The sequence below is a fragment of the Cornus florida genome, unplaced genomic scaffold (assembly GCF_030987335.1).
Source record: "Cornus florida cultivar Cherokee Brave unplaced genomic scaffold, ASM3098733v1 CherokeeBrave_3.0.0_Hap2_Chr03, whole genome shotgun sequence".
Lineage (NCBI taxonomy): Eukaryota > Viridiplantae > Streptophyta > Magnoliopsida > Cornales > Cornaceae > Cornus > Cornus florida.
Window position 1 is genome coordinate 254,730 of NW_026775573.1, and position 12,033 is coordinate 266,762.

The following is a 12,033-nucleotide window of genomic DNA, read 5'->3' on the forward strand; positions in this document are numbered from 1 at the left end:
TTATGATTACTATTTATATTCATGTATTGATCGTCATCACATACATATAAATATCTCTTGTAATTAAGTAGACACTATCAATTCCATAATGAATCGAAACATAAGATATTGAATTCACCAATTGTATAAAGCATAAATATTTCAGATATATTTGGAACATATGTCACTTTAATCTAAATAGGAATTCGCTATGTTAGGGCATACAAACCCCAACAACACATGCCCGGGGAGCATCATACAGTGGCATTCCAATTACCAATTTAAGATAATGTATGAAAAAATTATGGAAAAACTACATATAGGTAGAGTTAGGAGTTTTAAATAACAAAATAGTCTATTTTAAGATTTCATATTTCAATTTGATTGAATTGAACAAAATAATTATAACTACATCAAGAATTATTGTTAAGGTTCAAAATACCTTCCAAACTTTTATTTCAAAATACCAAAATATCCTTGTTGAAATCATATAATTCTAAAATACCAAATGCCTCTTAGTTGCTCTTTATTTCCTCCTCCTTCGATAATATTGCTTAATTATATATATAAAAAATCAAATAAAGTTGTCCCAAATAATTATCTCTTCAAAGGGATTTTATGTATAATCTATACTAAGACCAAATTCTCAAGATTATAAAATAAATTAAAAGGCAAAAACAATAAATAAAATTATCAAAAGAAACCTATATTATTTTGCTAACAACACACTAGGGGAGGTAATGATAAAATCTGTCCGTGCAGTTTCTGAAGAAAGTATTCTAGCTAGCTCCTAGAAAAGATTACTGTTGCAAGCATATAGTGTCCCCATTCATGAAAGAGTTATAAGCCTGCTTTGTCAAACTCAAATCAAAGAGTTAGAAAAGGAACAATTATTGCAATCCTGTGGGGGTTGGGGGTTGTATCCAACACAGGGAAGAGTGGATCTATAAAAATGAACAAAGTAAAAGAGGAGGACGAGAAGAAGGTACTATGGACTATAACAAAGACGAGGTTACCATATTTTGTATCCATACCAATAGAAAAATATAGTAAGTATCCGTGTAAATAAATTTAGGGTTGGAAGAGATTCTCTAATCACTTGTCTCTTGTTGCAATAGATTCGATTTTATTCATGGATTTTCTTCAATCAAGCACAACGCTCCTTCCAAGCACAGAAACCACCGACTTCAGTAGCGTTTGATAGTTTTCTAAAATTTTTGATATTTTGAAATTATATGATTTTATGAAGGATATTTTTGTATTTTAAAATAAGAGCTTGGAGGGTATTTTAGACATTAACAAAAATTCTTGATGCAATTGTAATTATTAAGTTTAATTCAATCAAATTGGGTCCAACAATTCACACTACTAGCCGCCTCTAACTTTTCCCCTGTTCTCTCTCTCGCAGCCGCTCAGCCCTTCCGCCTTTCCTCCCTGCTCCCTTCCATGGGAGTGGGGAGGTGACTTTGCTTGCCTTCTACAAGTTAATAGTATAGGCCTGTCACAATAAGTTTGCATGTGGGTGGTTTTTTACGTCGTTTTTTGTTTTTGTATGGCTAGATCTGCTCTTGTTTGGTTTGTTTCAGACTCGACAGGGTGGATCTGTTGTTTTCTCTTCGGCTAGATCTCTGATCTAGGTCGTTTTTTGTTTTTCCCTGCTTGATTCGATCTTGTGCGGGGTTTGGTGTGTGGAGGCGCCTTGTGGATGCAATTTTGGAACTGTTGCCTTGATGATGACCTGACTTTTGGTCACTCCAGTGTGCTGCTCTTCTCCCTTGATGGTTTCCGTTCTAAAGCGGTGGCTCTTTTTCAACAAATCTGGAGCATGTTCTTCATTTTATTGTATTGCTTCATAATTTGTATGCCTTAATCTGACTTGGCTTATGCCTCTGTACTGCCTCTTGGCCTCCGTACTGCCTTAAAAAAAAATTGAATTGAAAAATAATTATTTCGTTATTTAGGACTCTTAATTCTACTAATTTTTTCAAAAATTAGTATAAATGCCAATTTGGATAAAAGTAGTAGTACGTGAACATCCCTTTAGAGCATTGGGCTTAGATACATACATAGCAAGTGAGGGTGTGGTACGTACAACAGAAAACCTATGTATGCTCTGCTCCGGTTGCAAATTCTTTCGTCATATATGTCACAAACAACTATTCTCTTTAGGGCCCATTCAGATTAGAATTTTGCATAATACCCAAATTTGTTGGAGGGAGGTAAAAAAGGTCATACAATTAGGGGCGTAGTTTTTACATTTATTGAGATGGCATATAAAGATCGATATCCAACAAAAATCATACAAGGCAAGGCATATATACCTGCAGGGATATGTTGATTAGCTAGGCTAGAAGTAGAGTTAGCACGTACAGGTACCACAAAACATTTTTAGAACTACGTTCAAATGCTCTCTAACTAACTAAATAACTAGAGAATTGACAAAAGAAAACTGACATATATATATATATATATATATGTCTACACAATTAAGTATTGTTTCCACGGCCATTGAGGAACAACACAATTAAATCTGGACGACCTAATTAATATAAGTTGCACGTACAATCTCATACGTACCCAAGCTTTAATCACCAACTTAACTACTAGCTAGTATTTACAATCCCAAGGCCTCCTCTTCCTCCAGTACTAGTACTAGCACTAGTACTGGTCTTCTTCTTAACTAGTAGTGGCTTATTCAGTTGAAACACAGGGTGTCTGCTCAGCTTCCTTACTCCTTTTCTCAAACGTAGCCTATCCAGTATTCCTATTTCAACAACTTCTTCGCCATTATTATTAATGTCGTCATGCCCCCCACCTCCGCATCCATTTTCTACTACTGTCCTCCTTTTGCACATCATCATATTCATAGCTGAACTACTACTTCTACCACCTGAAACCACCGTCGACGACCTCTCATCAATTAATTCCTCTCCACCATCACTTTTACTTTTGAAGCTCCACAATTTGTCCTCCCAATCACTTTCCACTACTCTATCTAAACTAACACTACTACTACTTCTCAAAAGGCGGTGGTTACCATTAATAGAACAAGTTTTTCGACTCTCAGTACGTCCACAATTACCATCAAAACTACACTCACACGATAATCCTCCTCTGTAAGACTTTGATGATGAATAATATATGGGGTCACCCTGCACCTTGTTGCTAGGAGAGTCCACCGACGCTGAGGCACCACCTGATTCTTCTCTTTCTCTAAGGGTTCTCATTATTAGTGTCTTAAGCAAGTTCATAACTTGAACTGCATGAATCAATGCAGTCAATGGATCAGCCATCTGCATCATCAAATTAATTCCATTAGTTAATTGACTATCATATCTACATCGTAATTGATACTTGGATGCATTTAATTAATTATTTGCAAATCAAATCAGAAGAATTCCCATGTTCGTTATAAAGACATCACACAAGTACAACAGATCATGCATGTTTCGATCAAGTTCCACATGCAAAACATGAAATTAAGAAAATAACAGAACAAAAAATTTAAAGGCACCTGAGTCATGTTGGGTGCAAAAACCATTGCGATGTTACGTGCATTCATCTTGTTGTAATTTTCATGGTGCACCACGTCTGCCATCAAATTTATGGCCCAGTCCAGCAATGCAGCTTCGGTTGGAGGAAGTAACTGTACAAGTTGAATGCACTCTTCTTCTGTATTGCAGTGCATCACCTGTTCTGGGGTCAGAGAATCAAGAACTCCAGTAGGAAGTTCCCTAAACCATGCCTGGAGAACATAATATATATATATAAGAAAATTTCAGTAATCAATCCAAAAAGATAACGCAAATTAACCAAGAGGAAGTTGTTAACTATACAACTTCTAACAGCAATAAAAACATAATTCAGGGTGGAGGACTTTGAAGTTGTGATGGGCTCATCAAAGTTGTTTTGTATTTATACACACACACACACACACACACAACTTTGCTCAACACACACACACACACACACAACTTTGCTCAACTCGATTGATAAAGCCCTGAATCCAAGCAAATGCAAAGTCAGTTACACAAATCTCTTCTTAAATGCAAGCCATTCAGCAAACTCTTAGATTCTAAGTTATACGACCCAACTCCCAAGTATTGTCCTTTAAATTAAGCCTTGGTATATAAGGCCCACACGTCAAAGCCTAGGCCATCAAATCATCCAGTTTCTACTTAATTTCTGCAATAATACTTGATTTTCTCATGAAGTAGATTAATGATGCAGATCTAGACAGATAAATTCAGTTTTAGTAAGTCAATCCACTCATGCATCTAAGTTAATATATAGAATCATTATCAATTCAAGATACACTAAATTAAGCCATTGTAAAACAGTAGCATATATATATATATATATATATATAAAGGACGATAAATTATCACCAATTGAGAAAAGGAAAATTAACTTATGATCGATATAATTCTGATCCAGTACTCCACCTTGGTTGCATATATATGGATGCATACCTTTATTAACCCTGCCAAACAATGAACATCAATTCCATGTGGCACAACCCCTCTATTAAGCTGGCCCCGGACATGCTCTTCTTGACCATTGTCAGCATTTATTCGGAAGATTCCTTCTGCCTTTAAACATGCAAGACATACATATAAAAACAAATTAATTAACCTCAATTTTTTATTAATTAATTAATTGCCACAAGTCACAACCTACATACAGATATTGGCAACATGCATGCACACACGTACACATACTGACATATATATAATTGAAGAAGTTATATGTAGATAGATTATAAACAAAAATACATCCATACGTACCTGAAGTCCTCCTTCTGAATACAATCGCTGTTGCACCAAAAGAAGAATTGTTGGCACACTGTTCCCTCTTTGATCATAAGAACACTGCATCGACTTTGCAGAAACTCCAAACACACTTGCGCTGGAGAATTAATTGGAGAAAATATATTAAAACATATATATGATTTATCTAACAAATGCCAAGTAGTAAGGTACGTAATTAACCAGAATATATTAATGCTAGAATCAGGACTATATATATATATATAGAAAGATAGAACAGTAGTTGTATTTGCATAATGCAAGCTAAAGCTAGAGCGAAGAAGAAATTAAACCATGCAATTGACAACTGTGAATTCAATCCATCATAGAGATGACGTAGAAACCATTCACTCAATTGAATCTCGTGAGATGAAGCTAGCTAACTACGTACTGTACTTCATCTCATAATACAATAATACAATACATGTTCACAACCAGGTCCGCTCTAAAAATTTCTATCAACTCATCATTACTATATGCCTATATTGTCAAAAAAAAAAAAAAAAAAGCTCGGGATCTTCTCTAGCTCTTGTTCATTATATCTGACAAATAGGAGGAGGATAGCAAAGGGATGATGATGTCAAAATTTTAAGACTTCCTCCTCCTCTTAACCAGCTAATAGATTCTTTAGGTATCCCAAACCCAAACAGCAAGGCCCGTGATCTTAATACCTCTGGGCTTAAGCTTTTTTGACAGGAAAATGGGCCGAGATATATGGGGCAAAAAGGCAATTGATGAGCCAATGATATATATTGCCCAAGGGCTGTATGAGAAGTGGACTATTGGGCCTCTAATAGGGTTTCAATCAGGCTGGGCTTCATTGAGTCAATTTTCAGCTTAATCGGGGTCTCTAACTGAGCTTAACTCCTTAGAGGCTTAGAGTAATTGGACTTTGTTCAGGCCTCTAATTGAGCAAATCTAAAGGTTAATAATCTACCCTATCTATAAAAAAAACGTTTGTATCCAATTTTGAATTTTGTATCCAATTGGTATATATCCTGCCAATTTTAAATTTCTATCCAAAAGAAGTGGTAGTTTCCCAGTCACGGTATAATATATATATATCAAGGTACATATAGAATAAGTCAATAGGAGCAAAGGTCAATTGGTTATGTGTTCCTTTCCTCCTTTGCTAGAAGACTTTTTCAATACATCCTAATTAAATTAGTTAATACTCTAATCCAAATAATTTCCATTTTGGGATATGATATTGATATGATGTAGAGATTATTATTGGTATATACTTGCTGGAGAATCAAATCAATTGTCTTCTGGTTTGCATTAAATATCCTGCCTTTGGCAAAATTAATAGCAGGAGTGGGAGGGAGGTGGTAAGCTTTTACTACATTTCTCTCTGGTCCTAGTCAGTAGTCAGAGGCAAGCCCGCTTCACCCAACTAAACTAAAGTTTTAGCTACCAAGGTTTCTTCTATTACATTGAAAATCTTGAGGAAAATTAGCTCCTACTTCTTCAATATTCCATTATTTATTACTAAGAAACAAGATCAAGCCGTTCAAGACCAATTTTTTTTTTTTTTAAAAAAAATATACATGTTGGTTTGAACTCAACCTACAGAAACGAATTAATCTTGAGATAGAAAAACCAATCCAATCCACAGTAAATATCTAAAATAATTATTAAAAAAAAGTAATCAAAGTAATTGGGGTTTGAAGAAATCAATTAATTATATAAATACGAACCTGGCGCTAGGAACCTTGCGGGGGACGTCGGGCTGGAGCTCAACGGGCAAGCCAAGAAAGCCATTGAAACGATCGAAGGTGACGTGAGACACGTGCCTCACATCGGTTGGGCAGCCGATATCCATATCCATATGCATATCCATATTCATATCCATGTCCATGTCCATGTCTGTGGAAGACACATCCTCCGCCTCCACAGCACTGCAAGTGACCAGAGACTTCCTCAACGCTGCCGCTAATATTGCCAGTATCGGGAATTGATGATTCTGATTCACTTGCCTCCGCCGACGATCTGGAGTACTTATAAACGGCATCGTGAATACAGAATTGTTATTATTATTGGCCAAGTATTGATCCTCCTCCTCCTCATCTTCTTCTTCCTCTTCATCTTCGTTGCTTAGATACAGAGAAGGACTCGGAGGGGAAGAGTTGAACACCGAAATATTAGAGGTCCGTCCTACTCCCCAAGACTTGGATCGGAAGAGCCGAGTCATTGTAACTTACAATTAATTATGCAAGCAAGCTCTATCGATCTGTAATTGTATAATTACTCCTCCTACACGAGATAAATATGAGCTAGATAGAGACGACGGTGAGAGAAGGGAACGGAATTTTAAAATTAGGGAGGGGGCCGGCGTGCTTTTTAATAATAATAATTAATACTACTAATAGCTAGCAATTAATAGTGTGTGTATGAGAGAGAGAGAGATAATTAAAGGGGGTTGCTTGGGCTGTGGAAATGTATAATTGGTGAGGCTGGTTTTAGTTTTAGTTTTGGATATGGTGAGGATGATGGGGACTTATTGCCTTTTGTTTTTGTGTGTGTGTGTGTTTTTGTGTTGCTGAAGATGATGATGAATAAGATGATGATGAGAGACAAGAATAAAACAGTAGGCATACCGAGTGTTTTGGAAGCATTTGGATTCCCTTTCAATTACTCTTTATATTTATATATATTTATTTATTTATATATATATATATATATATATATATATATATTCGTGCAGAGTCTAAAGGGACCCTCTCTCCCCGTCTCTATTCACTCCGATCTATCACCACGCTCTTTTTCAACTTTATTACACGGGAGCATTGAGTTAACGTGCATTATACCGGAGAAAAAAGAAAAGAAAAAAGTGCATTATACCTCATATATGATGTTGAAACTGAAAGATGGATTGAATCCAAATTCATTCATCCACGGATAGCTAAGCCAATCCACCAGCATCAATAAATTTATGGGGTACGTAATTAACTCCATAACTTTAGAGGTTTTAATAAAGTAAGTAATACTTTTTGTAACTAATTCAATTTTATATGTAATAATGACATCAATAAATATTAATTACCAATTGCATCTACTGCATAGTGCATTTTCCTTAATTGTGATCTTTTTGTACACTATGTTTTACTTTTTGTCTCACCTTTCTGTGCCTATAATTAATTAATGTAGACAAAGCTTATGAATATCCCCAAGTATAATAAAGGGCCGTGTTATAATTCATCCAAGTACCGCATCTTCTCTCTATGTATATATAGACACACTACATATACATGTATGTCATTTTTTTTTTTTTTTTTTTTTTTTTGATAACCCAGAACTCCCCACGAAGCGGTCCTTACGGACCCTAACATGTGGCACCAAACTGGAGGTGTAGGGCTGCCCCCACCATACACCGGGTGAGTCAAGAGAATCTTAACAGGAGGAAGGCTCGAACCTGGGTCGAGTGATGACTTAAGCCAACACCTTACCATCACTGCTAGGCTCCCAGGGGCTACATATACATGTATGTTAGTGTACTGAGACACGCTACATATACATGCATGCAATAAATAAGGAAAACACACTAGGGAGTAGTGATTGAATTTATTTTCAAAAAAATTATTTTCTTTTTTTATTAATTTATTGATTTTGAAATAACAGACAATATGTACATTTGTGATTATATCACATCTTACCTGCCGGCAAGAATTGTCCCTTAAAAAATTTAGAAGAGAATTGTTACTAGTTACTAGTTACTATTTACTATATATTTTACTCCATTTGTTCCACTTTAAAGTTTAAATGTCAACTTTGAAAACCGTGACTCATGAACTCGAAGCCGACATTTAAAATGGGACGGAGGTAGTACTATATGTGTGTGTGTGTGTGTGGGTAATCAAGATTAATATAATATAATATAGAGTCCTGATCTCCTGTTGCTCGTGGAATAAGAAAATTAATTTACACTTTTTATATGAACCGTTACATTTAATCTGACAGTCATTTTCCAAACCCACTCATGTTCTTTCATTTTAATACAAAACCACTCTCACCTTATTTTTAATTTTCATATTTAATTTTATCATTACCACCTATTGTAGCAATAAAAGGTAATTACAAAAATAAAAATAGAAAAATCTTTGTTATTGCATTATCCAATTTTTATATCTTTGAACACAAGTGCCGGCAAATTCAACAAGAGAATTTGTGCCATACTCAACTCCTCAAAATCAAGTTGAGCTAGTTTGAGAACACCAAGATATCTTAAAATTGAAATAGAAAGAAATTTTGTTCAAACTTTAAATGAAAATTTATCCAATTTCAATTCCAATGTATCAATTCGATATTCCAAAATACAACATTATAGTATATTTGTTCCTAAATTTACTTATATTGGAAAAATATATTTATTTGAATTTTAGTATGTACACATGCAAAAAAGACTACATATTATTGATGACAACAAGATGTTTATTAGAAAAACGCTATAATATCATACTAGTGGCTCAAGTTTGATTGCAAAATTACAAAATACGGGTAATAAATCGATATTATTTTTCTTTCAAAGAAACATTTAAAGAAAAACAATTTTCAGTAATATACACGGATATTATCTTTCTTTCAAAAATTTCTATTTTTATTTTGGCAATTACCTTTTATTGCTACATAGGTGGTAATTGTAAAATTAAAAATAAAGTAAAAGTAATTTTATGTTAAAAGAAAAAAATATGAATAAATTCAAAAAATAAAAATCAAACGAAAAGTATGAATTAATTTTTTTACTCTACAAAAAGCAAGAGATTAGGACTCGTTGCTTTAGTGTCGCATATAATATATGTTTGTGTAATATATATCCACCCACAGCATACAGTGACAGAGGTCACATGAGTGCGCACATGGGATGTCCCTTTCAGCTTTCCTAATCAAGCCCCTACAGAGAGGGAGGGCTCACTCTCTGCATTCGCTGGCATGTCACTTTTCTAATTACTACTCCAGCTCAACACCCAACATTGAACTACATACGTATTCCACTCTCCTTTAATTTGATTAGGAATCAAACCTCATAAATTAGATTGTTTGACGTCATCCATTATAAATTCACACTCCACATTGTATTAAAATAAAAAAAAAAAATTTTAAAAAAAAAAAAAAAAAAGACAATTTTTTGATCGATCCAAATAAAGCTCAATTACCTCTGTATTTACCAACATTAATTTGATTATTATCTATTCAAAATTCCTAATCTCAATGATACCAATATTGGATATATGCTTGGAAAAAAAAAAAATATATATATATATATATGTATTGGATATATGCATAAAATAAACTTAACTAACCTTATAATTAATATATAGTATAAGAATTCGAAACTTTTGAAGTAAGTAGCTAGGGTCGGTGACACGTGAACACACACACAATGCAAATGCAGCTGTGTCATTACTATTCCTTAAGCAAGCGGACTGTTGATCCAACGGTGACTCTACTAGCTACATGGTCGATCCATGATGCAATTCATTAATTTCACTGCTTGAGAATGATATGATATACATCAAAAAGCTACATTAATATATGATATATTATAGATCTGCATTATAAATGAACCAAGATCACTGCTTGAGAATCCCAGTCCTTCTAGTTTAAAAGCTTGTCTCATGCATACTGATGCTCTCTCCATCCTCTTCTTATTTTTTTCTAACTTTTTAAGGTAACATGTATTAAATATATATTCAAACTAGCTTTTAAAATTAAAATATTTATATTATCAATTTGAGAAATTTCTCAAAACTTAAATCTATTTTTGAAAAGATAAACTTTGACTTTTTGAATGACACGCATAATGAAAAAATGAGAGAAATATTTTGAAAAAGAAGAAATAGTATATGTAGTTGATAGAGTGCACTAATCCAAATGAAATTTCATGATTCTAAAATAAAATAATAGGATTCAAAACGTATATACATCAACGATGAAATTTTATCAATTACTTGATGTAACAAATACATGGTATTTAATGTTTTTCTCTTTAAAGATGTTCTAGTTATTAATTGAGCAAGTATAGCTCTCTCAACAAAAATATTTCATTTGATGATGAAATGATTTCTACCATATTCTAGCTAGCTATTCAAAGATCTTCCTCAATAAATTAAATTAATATATAAGGTTGTGTTTAAAGCATTATAGATCATGCACATTTTGGTCAAAAAAAGAGAGGGAGAAATTGAGGCTCGCATACATATCTGAATTGTTGAAATGAGAAGTTTGTTTGTTAAATGAGTTCCTTTCAAGCTACTCCAAGAATATATCTGTTACGCCCCCACATGTCGAGAGATTAGGTAGGCTTTAATGTAATGGCTCAACTAAATCACCAACAACAATGGGCCGGGCTTCGTTTACATATTATTATATGTAATCATCATTAGGTCTAAGTCTAACTTGGCGTTTGAACAAGAAACTTGTTATTAATATTTAAGATTAATAATTATAACAACATTAAATAATAATAATAATAAAATAAAAATACTAGCAGGCTATTTTTTTGGAAGGCGCAGACTGCTCATTGGACTAGGACGATCGATCCAGTTAGCTAGGCAAAGGCTGATCCACAATGGCGTTCAGTAAGCCTTGGTAGGAAGGTTTTATACCCGAATAACATACTGACGTGGGCTAGATCGCCAACCCAAACTTCATAACGACTTCCTCTTTATCATGCCATTTACTTTAGCAAGTACATAGAGCAGATATGACATTAGCAGGTTGCAACACTATCTAGCCCACCGTTTTCTGGTATGAACTCTTGTTCAACTATGGCTGCGTTGCCCTTGTTATTAGCAAGCCTGTCTCAGGTTTCGGCCCAGACCAATGTTAGGCTCCAATTCAACTTTGGGCCTAGGTTCTTTTTGACAAATTTCAATGTCAAAACGTATTCGATAGAATTGTAATTTTTTTTTTTTTTTGAGTCTCAACGACCGAAATGGAACAAGTTGTTCAACCAATATGCGTTCGATTTGATTCGGTTGCGAACATCATGTTAGAAAAAGTATGTTAGTGAGGTCATGTTATTTTTATTACTGATGATTTTTGGTGTTCAAGCACTTAGGAAAATTTAACATCTAACGCTTTAAAAAGTCCACTGCCACTATAGAGAACCGGTTCGCCCAGTTGAATTGGTTGCGTTGTTAGATTCAAGATACTCTTTTTTGCAAAAACTCATTGCCCATTGTGGAATCGGTTCCACCCCATGGAACAGGTTACAAACATGTTTTACAAAAATACATTTATATTT

The 12,033-nt window shown here is 34.2% G+C and overlaps 1 protein-coding gene across 1 annotated transcript; it reads right to left on the reverse strand.

Annotated features, from left to right (window-relative positions):
- Positions 1-2,279: 2,279 nt before the first annotated feature.
- Positions 2,280-7,398, reverse strand: LOC132298870 (rho GTPase-activating protein 2-like). The gene is made up of 5 exons (XM_059795205.1): positions 6,488-7,398; positions 4,767-4,887; positions 4,452-4,571; positions 3,494-3,724; positions 2,280-3,272 (listed from the first exon to the last, which is right to left on the reverse strand). The coding sequence occupies exons 1-5, from the start codon at positions 6,979-6,981 to the stop codon at positions 2,583-2,585; spliced, it is 1,656 nt and encodes a 551-aa protein (XP_059651188.1). The 5' UTR covers positions 6,982-7,398; the 3' UTR covers positions 2,280-2,582.
- Between the last annotated feature and the right edge of the window lie 4,635 nt (positions 7,399-12,033).

Excerpts from the sequence above, each read along its gene's own strand:
- LOC132298870 (XM_059795205.1), bottom strand. The coding sequence starts at position 6,981 with ATGACTCGGCTCTTCCGATCCAAGTCTTGGGGAGTAGGACGGACCTCT. Across the intron at positions 3,725-4,451 it reads GTTTGGCAGGGTTAATAAAG|GCATGGTTTAGGGAACTTCC; the intron begins GTATGCATCCAT and ends TATGTTCTCCAG. Across the intron at positions 3,273-3,493 it reads TTGCACCCAACATGACTCAG|ATGGCTGATCCATTGACTGC; the intron begins GTGCCTTTAAAT and ends TTGATGATGCAG.